The sequence below is a fragment of the Oryx dammah genome, unplaced genomic scaffold (assembly GCF_014754425.2).
Source record: "Oryx dammah isolate SB20612 unplaced genomic scaffold, SCBI_Odam_1.1 HiC_scaffold_23, whole genome shotgun sequence".
Classification (NCBI taxonomy): Eukaryota; Metazoa; Chordata; class Mammalia; order Artiodactyla; family Bovidae; genus Oryx; species Oryx dammah.
Genome location: NW_024070207.1, coordinates 31,013,026 through 31,025,887, shown reverse-complemented (window position 1 = coordinate 31,025,887; position 12,862 = coordinate 31,013,026). Strand labels below are relative to the sequence as shown.

Here is a 12,862-nt window from a genome sequence, read left to right as displayed (position 1 = left end):
ACTAGAAAAGAAAAACTGGTGAACTGAAGGTGACAGAAACTTTTAGAGAAAGCAACCATTTTAGCTGAAAGTTCATAAGTACTCTATAAAGCAAAATCCTAGACTTTAGGAAAGTGGTTTTCTACAGTGAACTACGTATGTGTCCACGCCCGGAGACAGTGAAAAAAAAGGAGATGAATGAAGAGCTGGGGAGATCTGCTGGCTATTGAAATCAGTGTGCCTCTACTGGGTGCTCTCCAACCAGTATTTTTAAAGAACATGTACTGAAAAGAAGGGATGAAAATCAATGATAAATAAATATAAGAAGGTGTGGTTAAAAAATGCCAAAAAGAATCACACCTGAAATGACTCTAAAGGTTGAAAAAACCTGCTAAAGATAACAGAACAGTCTTTAAAAATATATATGTTTAGAACAAGAAGAGCAAGGATAGGCTTGACATGCAACTCATGGAATGGTATCAAATGAGTGATTGTATCTTTTTTTGTGAAAAAGAATAATTCTAACCTAAAAGGGGGGCTTCCCTCATAGCTCAGCCGGTAAAGAATCTGCCTGCAATGCAGGAAATCCCAGTTTGATTCCTGAGTAGGGAAGATCCACTGGAGAAGGGATAGGCTATGCACTCCAATATTCTTGGGTTTCCCTGGTGGCTCAGCTGGTAAAGAATCCACCTACAGTGTAGGAGACCTGGGTTCAACCCCTGGGTTGGTAAGATCCCCTGGAGAAGGGAAAGGCTACCCATTCCAGTATTCTGGCCTGGGGAATTCCATGGACTGTATAGTCCACGGGGTCGCAGAGAGTTGGACACGACTAAGCAACTTTTACTTTCATTCAACCTAAAAGGGTAATCAATATCATAGCCATAAATTGAAGCCTAATATAGGCAAGGTGCCCATAAGAAGGCACTCAACTGTTCTAAATGAATTGAAATTTCATTCCATAGTGGTGAGAGGTCCTGTGGTTAGATGGCCTAGTCATAGTTGTTAACGTTTTGGGATTGTGGTATGGGTGACATGTGTCAGAAGACTTGAGACCCTAATACGAGCTTTGGTTTTGAAAAGGGACACACAGCACATGGGCTCCTTAGGTTAGACAAGGGACATCATGCTGATTGAGTGCAAAATCCTGAAACAGGTTATTAAAAAGAGGATTTGTAAGCACTTCAAAAAAGTAGTAACCATCAGAAGGCAGCATAAATTCTTTAAGAACAAGTCATGTTAGACAAACCTCATTTCATTTCTATTTTGATTATGATTATTGGCTTGGCAGATCAGTAAAAATGTAAGCACTCTATATCTGGGTGTCAGCAAGGCATTTGAGAAGGTCTTTAATGATATGTCCGTGAACAAGATAGAGAAATGTAGAATGCTGCCTGATGGATAAATGTCAACCTGCAGGGAGATTTTCAGTGGCATGCAACTGAGCTCTAACCTTGATCTTGTCCTATGTAACATTTTTATTAATGATTTACATAGTCATGTGAGTGAAGTAAGTCAGAAAGAGAAGGCAAGATATTGTATGACATCACAATTATTTGTGAAAGTTGAGAAGAAATGAATCAAATGAACTTACAAAACAGAAAGAGACTCACAGACTTAGAGAACAAACTTATGGTTGCCAGAGAAGGATGGAGGGAAGGGACAGTAAGGGAGTTTGGGATGGACATGTACACACTACTATATTTGGAATGGATAATCAACAAAGACCTACTGTCTAGCACATGGAACTCTGCTCAATGTTATGTGGCAGCCTGGAAGGGAGGGGAGTTTGGGGGAGAATGGATACAGGTATATGTATGGCTGGGTCCCTTCACTGTTCACCTGAAACTATCACAACATTGTTCATTGGCTATGGGTGCGTGCTAAGTCACTTCAGTCGTGTCTGACTCTATGTGACCCCATGGACTGTAGCCCACCATGCTCCTTTGTCCCTGGGATTCTCCAGGCAAGAATACTGGAGTGGGTTGCCGTGCCCTCCTCCAGGGCATCTTCGCAACCCAGGGATGGAACCAACCCACGTCTCCGGCACTGGCAGTCTGATTCTTTACAACAAGTGACACCTGGGAAGCCCTTATACAAAATAAAATTTTTTAAAAAAAGAGCAAGGCATATCTAACAAACCTACAAATGACACAGTAATGAGTGCAGTACAGTGCAAATACTTTCTATGGCAGAATTAGAATTCAGCTACATCTCCACGAGTTAACAAGATGAAATCCAATTAGGCTAAATCGAAGCTCTAAACCTATTTTCCACCTACATCCTTTCCATTCCAAACATACAATTTAAGAAACCTACCAACTATGTAATAATTATAAAATAAATGAAATGTGGCTTAGCCTTAGAACTCGTTTAAAAGTTTTGAATTGAGTTAAATAGTGTTTTTGGTGTGTATCAGTAATGTTATGTGTTCACCCAAAATGCTGATATTGGTTTAAAGAACATTAAGAGAAATATTGCGTTGGCCAAAACGTTCATTTGGGTTTTTCCATAAGATGTTATGGAACCCAATATTTACTTAGAACAGGGGAGACAACTGATTATCGGTCATAACACAAATTCCTGAATGAGTCAATCAAGTTGATTCTACTGAGCGTTCCATCTAGCATACATCAGATCTGCTCCCAGCCTGTGCTCAGTGACATCCATAGGTGTCCAGGCTATTGCTTTTTTTAATCACATGATCTTCCTCTCCCCTTAGCCTCTGCTGCCTGAAAGAATAACTGACAGGGCTTGCCAAGAAACATAAACACTGCCTGGTACAAAAGGGATGAATCGGGCTAATCAAATGCACTCTTTTTGGTTTTTCTAAATATATTTTTAAAAGTATTTATGTATTCGGCTGTGCCAGGTCTTAGTTGGGACACATGAGATCTTTGATCTCAGTTGCAGCATATCAGAATCTAGCTCCCAGACCGGGGATGGAACCCCAGGCCCCTTGCATTGAGAGCCTGGAGTCTTAGCCACTGGACCATCAGGGAAGTCCCTCTCTTAGGTTTTTAAACCTAGGGCTAGCAGGAGAATTCGGCAGGTAGCAATGGAACAGGCACTGAAGGGAGAAAGTGCAAGGTGCTGGGAGGTACACTTGGAGTCACGTGGTGCGATGAAAACCTGACTTTGCTATGAGAAAGTAGAAACTATGTGGTAGACCAAAGAAATACTGAGCTGACAATAAGCTATTGGACAAAGAAAAAGACAAAGAGTGGCAACACCGCAGAGAATTGCTGAGTCATATTAGTGCCAGAGATCTATAGGCCTTACCCTTCCTTGTGTATTGACCAGTATTTCCTGGCAATAGTCTTAAAAAGATATTCTCAACTGTTTGAGGCAGTTTGAATAACCACTGCTCCTTTCAATCAAACAGCCTAATAATTCACACGTGCATTCAGCCTTAGCTGTGACACTTCAAGACTGGACAGACTGAAGTGTGCTCTAAGGGAAGAGCCAGGATGGAGGATTTGAAATCAGTTAATGTGAGGAGCAGATGGAGGGATGGGGGAAACATTTAGCTCTAAGTAGAGAAGATTCAGGATCAGTGAAGGGCTGTTAGATGTGAGAGGGGTTTTATTTATTTTGTGAGATCCCAGAACTAGGTCTAGAAGGAATGGGTAGAGTTAAGAGGTGGGAGATTTGTATTCATTAAGAATCTTCCAGTAGTTGTCTGACATGAAATGGAATGCCTGAGGAATGAGCTAATGTCTTATTCTGGAGATATTTAGGGAGAGGCAGGTAAACACATAATAGGGATGGCAATATTACCTTTGAATTCTATAATGCTTCACAATGCACATTTTGTTACACTGGCTTGATCTTCCTAACAATCTGTTGAGATGGGCATTTTTATATTCATGTTTACAGATGTGGAAGCTGAGGCTCAGAGAGCTGTCATACAGCTCTTAATTAAGTACCAGGGCACTCGCAGAGTTACCTTCTATTGACTGCATGTGAAATGAACATTATAAAGGATATATGTGGAAAATCCTAGCTGATCAAGCTGATAGGGTTTCTAGATTTTTAAAAATTCATCTTTGTGATGCTGAATATATTTTCAAATGCACAAAAAAGGTACTCTCTCTGCTCAGTCTTGCATGAAAACTTATGTTCTTCTCTGCGTCTTATGAAACTGAGACCAATTAATACATTCCTTGCATAGATACAGAAGGTCCGTGGGTGCAGTTTGTACAAACATGCCTAGATGTACATTTCAAACAAGAAGAGGTTTCTCTCTCCATTTGCCTGAGCCCATTCCCCACCCTCCTTCCAGATTTCCTGTTATTTGGCTTCTTAGATGAAAGAAGTGTGTTTGCTTATCAAGACTGCTAGTTAACCAAATGGGCCCACTGCTTTCTTAGCTATCACTAAGCCCTGCAAAGGAATTAAAAGAGTGAGTAAATCACCACCATTAGTGAAAACTACTTGAAGATAAACACTGTTCTCTGCTTTTCTCACTTAATTTACTTCCTCTCTTTGAATTAAAAAAAATGAAAAAGAAATGCTACGCTATACAAACCCTCTCACTAGTACCCACAGGTGCTGATTGCTATATTATCTCTTGGAAGAGATCAGTAACATCACTTTTTGAAGATATTTAATCTAGTTAGTGATGGATGATATAGAGTTTCCTAGATGTGGGCCATAGTGTTTTCAGGTTGTTGTTGGTGGCATATTTCTGATGCTCTGGCTGGCATTTAAGTTAATATGCTGCTAAGGAGAAACAATAATTTTAAAATGTGAGTTTATTAGTCCTCTCCTTTCCATTCCAATTCTCAGATTATTGGGATAGAAGTTGATCAGAGTTGACACCAGACATTGCTTATCAAGTAACACCTCATACCCAGTGTTTACATGCAGGTGTGTTTAAAAGCTTTGGTGGTAGACCTAAAGAAGACATATAAGACAAAGGGAAGTCCTTGAGTTTGACAGACAGCAGAATACTATGGCTTATTAGGCAATATTTTTCTACAACAATAGAAAGTTGTAATTTTTGGCTTAAGACAGAGTACCTAGAAATAATGAATAATTTCTCAGTTAATCACATCGAGTGCTGAAATCTATTATGATCAAGGCATCTAGAACTATGGAGGAGTAGAACTTTAATCACCTGACAAAGATTTGAGGAGGAATCTGGAAACTTAAATATAACAAGCAACAGGAACATAGAGGCAAATTTTTGATCAAAAGATCAAATTCCACCCTAATGGCAGAATCAAGTTTTGAAAATTACACATATGGACTTCTGATGGAGCAAATCCATTTTCAAAATGTTTGAAGGCAACTTAGTCAAAAAGATCTTAAATAAAATGTAAACTATTGCTTTTCCTCCAATTTTGCTTGGATTTCCCTGTAATATTGCAGGATCTTGAAACAAGGGACAGTCCTTGAGGATACAATGACAATTTAGGTAATTGCTTGGTTTCATATGCTTTTGTGGGTGTCTGCCTATGGGGTGTTTATGCATCTATGGTTTCCTCTTCACAGGGGCATCTGCTTTGTTTGGTCTGTGTCTATGGGTGTGCCTGTGTGTGTCTCCAGGCTTGTGGAGGGGGTCTGCCTTTTTGCCCAGGCATCTGGGTGCATATCTATGTATTTGTGCATCTCTGCAGCTGTCTATGATGTGTTTCTGCCCTCAGTGGAATCATCCTGTGCCAATGTTTAAGTTCAGTGGGATCAATCATAGCTCAAGTACCTGGTCTCCAATGGTATGTTGCTATTCAAGACCCAGCTGTTATGCAGATGAACCGAATCCTGGGTACTGGTTGGGGGAGCTGGAGCGGCTGGGCTGGGCTGGCTGCGGGTAGTCATTGATCTCCTCTGAAGAGAGTCAGCCGCTGGGGGTGGCTTCCTGGCACAGGTGCAGGCGTGCGGAGGCGGTGGTGGCGGCGGGAGGGGTCTGAAGGTGAACTGGTTGTGTGGGCTGCTCTGCATGTCTAAAGAGGAGAGAAGAAAAACACAAAATAGAGACTGACTCTCTCACTGGGCAGTTAGGAAAACATAGCACGTCAGACTTCTGAGGATTTCCCAATAACATAACCCGTGGGATGGGGTGGGGCTGGGCGGGAGAGCTGGAAGTTCAGTCTCTCTGTAAAAATGTCACTTAACGTACAAAAACACGTGCAGTGAGCTTTTGAAATGTAAGACATTCACAGTCGCATTTACATGTAAATTTATCAGGGCTATAACAGCTCTAAAGTAAACCAGGCCGCCTCACACAATTTGTCAGAGTTTCTGCTACTGAACAAATAAATTATCAACGAGACACTGAGTTACAGAACAGAAGTGAGCCAATTTCCATCACTTGCAAAAGTCTCACTTTGGAAAATACCAGTGAAAGGCATAAATTTGTTGCAAGGAAAATCACTCGACACTTAAAAGTATAAGGCTACCTTCTGGCTTACCACAGGAAAGGATGCTAGCCTGCCTGCATGGGAGCAAAACAAAACTTCAGAAAAACAGCTCACAAGTGTGTAACTCAACTGCAGGAGAGTAATATCTTGGCCAGTTCCCCTTCTGCCCAACTCAGTGCTTCTTATAAAAGGGAGGCTAGAAGGAGTTTGTTCGGGTTGTTAGACATATTTCTACATGCAAAACACAGTCCATACCTCTCCCCTCTTTACCACACCTTTCTAGAAGCTCAGTAATATTAGTTGCAGCTGAGACAGCAAGGAAACTTTTTTTTATGCCTGTTTTCAGAGGAGGCATCCTGGGACAGCGGTCCTCAGACTTTATTGTTATTGTTTGGTATTTTTCTGCCATTTTCCTGGTAGGCAGACATATAGACAGGAAGTTAGAATTTGGCCCATGTGAAATACCCCAATTAAACCCTTTGAAAAGAAATCACTATTGTAGTTGATAGCCACATCTCTTTCACGAGAGAAACATAATAGATGTCAAGCGATTTCTTGTAACACCAGCATGTTGCCGATAAACTTTGCAGACAGCATGGCTTTGTCCCACCTCCCAAATGACTGAGACTTGAAAAGCTGAAAAATGCCAGAGGCTTTCCATGTCTAGCAAAGGGCTCAGCTGGTTTGTGCTGAGACTCACTTTGCAGTGGTTGATCAGAGGGGGAAAAAAATCACTTTCTTCAATCCTTCCACCTCAGACTTGAACTGTGAAGACACTGGCATCATTTTCATACTTTAAAATGATACTAGTGTCTTAAGAGCCTGACAGATTTTCGGCAGTGTTTTCTACTACAGGTGGCTCTCCCTTTAAATAAACTTGCTATATGAAAAAAAAATTATATATAGGGAATTGTATCCAATTGTATATTGGATAGGGAGTGGCGATCATTCATTTTATATGAAGCATTCTTTTAGAAAGTCAGCTTCCCTTGTATATTTAAAAGGAACTAAAATGCTTCATGAATTTTCTAAATCACCACCATTACTCTAGACCCAGTGCAAATCCCATATCCACTAAAAAAAATAATCAAAAGTACTTAACATCCCTTTAATTTTTTTAAACCTCTGGAATCTTACTCATGACCTTAACAAGAAGCCTGCTTTCCATCCTTGGGGCTCAATGAAGGATTGAATGCTGGGATCCAAAACACCTGGGGATTCTCTAATTTTGTACATGAGAAAACTGATGCCCAGAGAATTGTTTGTCCAGGGACACTTGGCAAGTTAGTGGTATGGCTAAGATTAGAACCCACATCACCTGACTCTGGCCAAAGCTCCATTCACTCTCCTGCAACTCTCTGTAATACAGGTTCTCTTCACTTTCTTAAGATGTAGAGACAACAATTCCTCCAGATTTTCTGAATTCTTCACTTATGACATACCACCTGCACTGCAGTTATTTGCGTCTATGTCAGCTCCCTTCTTCTGGGCTTCGCAGGTGGCACTAGTGGTGAAGAATGCAGGATACATAAGAGATGTGAGTTCCATCTCTGGGTTGGTAAGATCCTGTGGAGGAGGGCATGGCAACCCACCCCAGCATTCTTGCCTGCAGAATCCCATGGACAGAGGAGCCTGGCAGGCCACAGTCCGTAGGGTCGCTAAGAGTTGGACACGACTGAAATGACAGCATGCACTGTTCCTGTCGTAAATGATATCTCCTTTGTGTACACAGGAAGGCAGAATGGCGTAATGAAGTGCAGCACAGTATAGTGGAAAGGGCACTGAATTCAGGGGTTTGAGTTCTTTGACCACTTGGGAACTTTACCCCCTCATTTGTCAAATGCAGACAATAATCCTTTTACCTAGTAATTACATTTAATTCATGTGACATGTGCTTGGACATAATATATCAGTGACTTTATTGAATGTAACAGGAATATAAAACTTTAAGACTGGAGAATTCCTTTGTGTTCCACTCATTAGGACTCAGCCCTTTCACTGTTAAATACCTGGGTTCAATCCCTGGTTGAGGAACTAAGATTTTGCAAACCATATACCATGCGCACCCTCTCTCCCCCCAAAAAAAGACAACAAGATGAGCTTGAATTGACCATAGGAATCATCTAGTTCAGCCCTCCCTCATTCCCTCTTCATTTCACAGCCAAGGAACCCAAGTCTTAGAGGTGAAGTGATTTGTTCAGTCATTCAACTTGTATGAATTTGCCTGCCTGTGTCTGCTGATTCCTAGCCTAGAACTCTTTCCATTATACTATTCTATAAAATAAATGAGTCTCTTCTCTAACTTCAGCACTTAATATTTTTATCATAAATTTGGCTTCTGAGTTTGCAATGTTATAGCAATCTCTTAATACTCTCTGTTTTTGTCCTATGTCCTCAATTAGGCCACACGTTTCTTAGAGCAAATCACCTTCTACCTTTCTTGAATGCCACAGTCACACTGAGTACAGTGAGTACAGAGTAAGATCCCTGAAAACTTTTATTGATAGAAGAGTGTTTCACTGGTCTGTGGGACCTACAGAACCACCCCAAATGTGCCCTTGGCTCTTTCATTCTGATGTAGCCACTGGATATCTGCTTAGTTCACAGAGCAGTAGGCTTCCTCCTTGGAAGTCTCAGTGAAATCTCTCCCAAAACCATGGGGAAGGACAATGATACCTGGAAGAGGGAGCTTAAAATCATGTCCTCCAGGATGTGAAAAGGGCAGCAGTGAGGCACTGTACAGATTTGTCATCTGAATACATGAAGTTAATGATGCAACGAAGAGAAGCCAGAGGTGGGAGCCCACAGTTAGAAGAAGACAAGGAATCAGTTTGGGGTCATGTGTTCAGAACAACTTCCAAGCCACACATGTGAGATCTGCTAGCCTAATGAGTAGGTGTTTCTGTCAATACAGTTGGTCAAAGAAAGAAAGTTTCTACTCAGTACAATTGCTTGAAAGAAAGGATCGCTCATTATCATCTGGATTTACTGTGTGCTGGATTTCCCCCAAATCTTTCTGACTCATTTTTCATCATGAAAAATGATGAAAAAAAATCTACTTCACTGAAAAGTACAATCCTGCTATTATTATAACCTATTCTGTCATTTCTGCCTCAGGTAGAACTGCTTTGTATAGTCATTTTTATTATATATGCTTATATGTATTGAAAACATATATTTTGACTATATTTACATATGTTCTTATTTATATCTATTTTATTGTGTACTGTTGTTCCTACATTTTGCATATGCTGAGGTTTCCCTAGTTGTTCATACCATCTTTAAAGTATTTCACGATATTGGATTGAGTAGAATATATCCAGACCTTAAGCCTTTAAGAAATACAAATCATCTCAGCTTCATTCTTTTTTTTACCTCAGGAAAAAGATGTGGGGAATACACTCATTCCCTCCCAAATGAAGTAATTTAATCCTTGGGCTCCATGAAATGGGATTTCTCAACCTTAAACACTAATAAAAAAAACATTACGGTTCAATGTCAGGAGCTCTAGAACACCAATTCCGAGGGGTTAAGAGTCACATGCACTCACTTCCAAATGTATCTGGCAACCATACATTTCTGTGCCTAAAAGAGAAATGCAAGGTGTGGGGGGGTAGCAATTATGCAAATGTGGATATCCAAACATACAAAGCTTTCTGAGAGTAAGTTTTCAGATAGAAAGGTCTAATTCACATTATATTCTTGGATAGGAGCCAGTTTCAGGTTTAATGTCCTAAAATAACTTGGAAAGAAAATCTCTTGGGGGCGGGTAGGAGTAGGGGTGGGATTCCTCCAAACTCTGTATCCAAGGCATTTTAGGCATGGCAGAGCTATTAACAAAAGTATAAGCCTTCAGAAACAATGCTGTCTGTCACCAAAAGGTAAGTGGGAGAAGAAAGTTGTCATGCATAGACTTTTTCCCCCCTCTTTTTCTGCAAATAAACCTTCTTTTGGATCATGTGTTAGAGAAACTTTGCACCAGAAATTAGAATATATCTTCCCAGAAACAATGTGCAAGGACTGCTCAAGATATTCATCAGGGTGTTTTACCCCTTTCATTTCATTAACACATGCAGTCCATTCAGTTATAAGGTGAAGACTGCATTTTGAAAATGCACCACACTATGACAGAATCATGCATGGGTAAGGGTCTTATGGGAAAAATGGTGTTTGGGCACAATATCTGAAGGGTGCTTGTGAAAGTGGGTGTCAGAAGGATCGCAACTTATGAGTTATTGTGAAGTGGTGGAAGGAGGGCTCTCTGAATCAGACAGGAAGTTCTAACACCAGATGTGGGTGGGCAAGGCTTCTAACACCCACGGTGAACTAAGATAGCCAGTAGATGTTTCAGATGTAAGCATGTGCGTGTTTTGTATATTCCTCCATGGCTCTATCTGCTGTATGTGGTCTCCTGCATGCACCTAGCATTTTTAACAGATTGAATTGCACATGTGCAAATGTGAAATTTCTCTTACGTTCAAATTGTTCTCAAATGTACTAATAACATGGGGACAAACCAATGTTTTCAAAACAAGCATTGTAGCAGAACTGACTTTACAGATAAAATAGCTTTCAGCAGGTGTTAAAAATATTGTCATTAATATGGTAAAGTCAAATAGATTTTTTTTTCTTGAACAGTTTGACCAAAATAGACACAAGCCTTGTTTTGCAGTCTATGTATTTAATTAATTGATCAGTTTTCTATAATGACACTAAGACAATACAGCCCCAAATATGTTTTGCCCCAAAGTATATGTTGCAAAGGGGGGCACATATTTTCCTATAACTCAAGGGAAAGGTCACAGGACGTCAGAGAACATGTATGTACTTCCTCATTTTAGTCTGTTTTATTACCCCTTTGGCTAAAGTGGGGACAGCATCATGATGCTTTGGCTCCAATTCTGAAACCAAAAAATGTCTGAAAATGTGAGGGTTTTTTCCTAACTTATTTGGTGGGAAAACCTAACCAGAACTGATATGATGATATTTACAGTCTCTCTGCATTTCATTTAGTGAATTCCCCTACTTTTAGCTGCGGAAATACTGATGTGTTTTATTAAGTGGTGCTGGCCCACATCCCAATTCAGGGGTTGCACAGTGGACAATATATCTTTATGCTATTGCCTTTATAAAATCTTAAAAATTCTAAATTGTAAAATAAGTGTACCCCTAAAGATTCTAGATAAAGGATTGCGTCTGTATTATTATTTAAGCACCTCTCTGACCTCTTATGAGGCAAAATTAATTAATGCTTCTGACGGCCTTAGTAATCTACATGAACAAAGAACATCAGGGCACCAAGGGTTATTGCTATAACTACTTATGTCAAGTCTCTTGAGGCCAATTATAAGGCTTTGGTTTCTGGGATTGGTTTTCTGAGCTGTTCTCTGTCCTAGGAAGGAGAGGGAATATAAAGAAACAGATTTTTAAAAAAAGAAGAGAGGTTTATTAGTAATATTAACTATTCCTACTAATTTTGCCTACCAGTGCAGGAGATGTAAGAGACACAGGTTCAATCCCTGGGTTTGGAAGATCCCCTGAAGAAGGGCATGGCAATCGACTCCAGTACTCTTGCCTGGAGAATCCCATAGACAGAGGAGCCTTGCAGGCTACAGTCCATAGGGTTGCACAGAGTTGGACATGACTGAAGCGACTTAGCACACTAATTCTAAATGGATATTACTATTTTATAGTACTTGTCACAAGGAGCCTTCACAACCAGTGAGGAGGTAGTTATACATTTGCATGTTATGGCTAATATCCATTAACTTGATAGTGTTCAGTGATCATCAAATTTGTCTTAAGTGTATCGGGCTGTAGACATTTCTGTTCTTAACCTTATAATTATTATTATAGGCTCAAAGAATATGGAGGTAATAAAATTGGTTTTCTGAAGAAAATGGAATAAACAGGTATACCTTATCACTCTTCTGGCTCAAATAATACTGCTTTAATATTGATATACTAACAGTCTTTAATAAAAGCAAATTCATTAGTTAAATAAACCATTAGATTGAGAACAGAAATAAAGTCTATTACATAGCTAATGTTTAATAGATGTGTGTGTGTGTGTGGGCATGTGAAGGCTTCCCAGGTGGTGCTAGTGGTAAAGAACTTGTCCGCCAGTGCAGGAGACATAAGAGACGCGAGTTTAATCCCTGGGTCAGGAAGATCCCCTGGAAGAGGGCATGGCAACCCACTCCAGTACTCTTGCCCAGAGAATCCCATGGCAGAGGACCTGGCAGGCTATAGTCCATGGGTCACAAAGAGTTGGACATGACTGAGCAACTGAGCACACACATGGGCATGTGAACGAGTGAGACATAGAGAACAACAGAAAGAGGCAGAAGGAGAGAGAAACAGAGAGGAGAATTCACAATGACAGCAGATGAATGTGGGAGAAGAGTCACAGAGGCCTGGGGAAAGCTAACAATAATTAATTAGAATATCATCAAATTGACATGGTTTCAAGCTGGTGCTGGATTACTGCCCTCTGCATGGCTCCTGAGCCCTGCAATGCT

At 40.4% G+C, this 12,862-nt stretch overlaps 1 protein-coding gene across 1 annotated transcript in view; it reads right to left on the bottom strand.

The window, feature by feature from the left end:
• TENM1 (teneurin transmembrane protein 1) overlaps positions 1–6,750 on the bottom strand; it is a 413,153-nt gene extending 406,403 nt beyond the window's left edge. The window contains exons 1-2 of the mRNA XM_040266625.1: positions 6,597–6,750; positions 5,684–5,924 (exon numbers count right to left, since the gene is read on the bottom strand). Coding sequence (XP_040122559.1) covers positions 5,684–5,924; positions 6,597–6,750 — 395 coding nt within the window. The remainder of the gene's footprint in view (positions 1–5,683; positions 5,925–6,596) is intronic.
• Between the last annotated feature and the right edge of the window lie 6,112 nt (positions 6,751–12,862).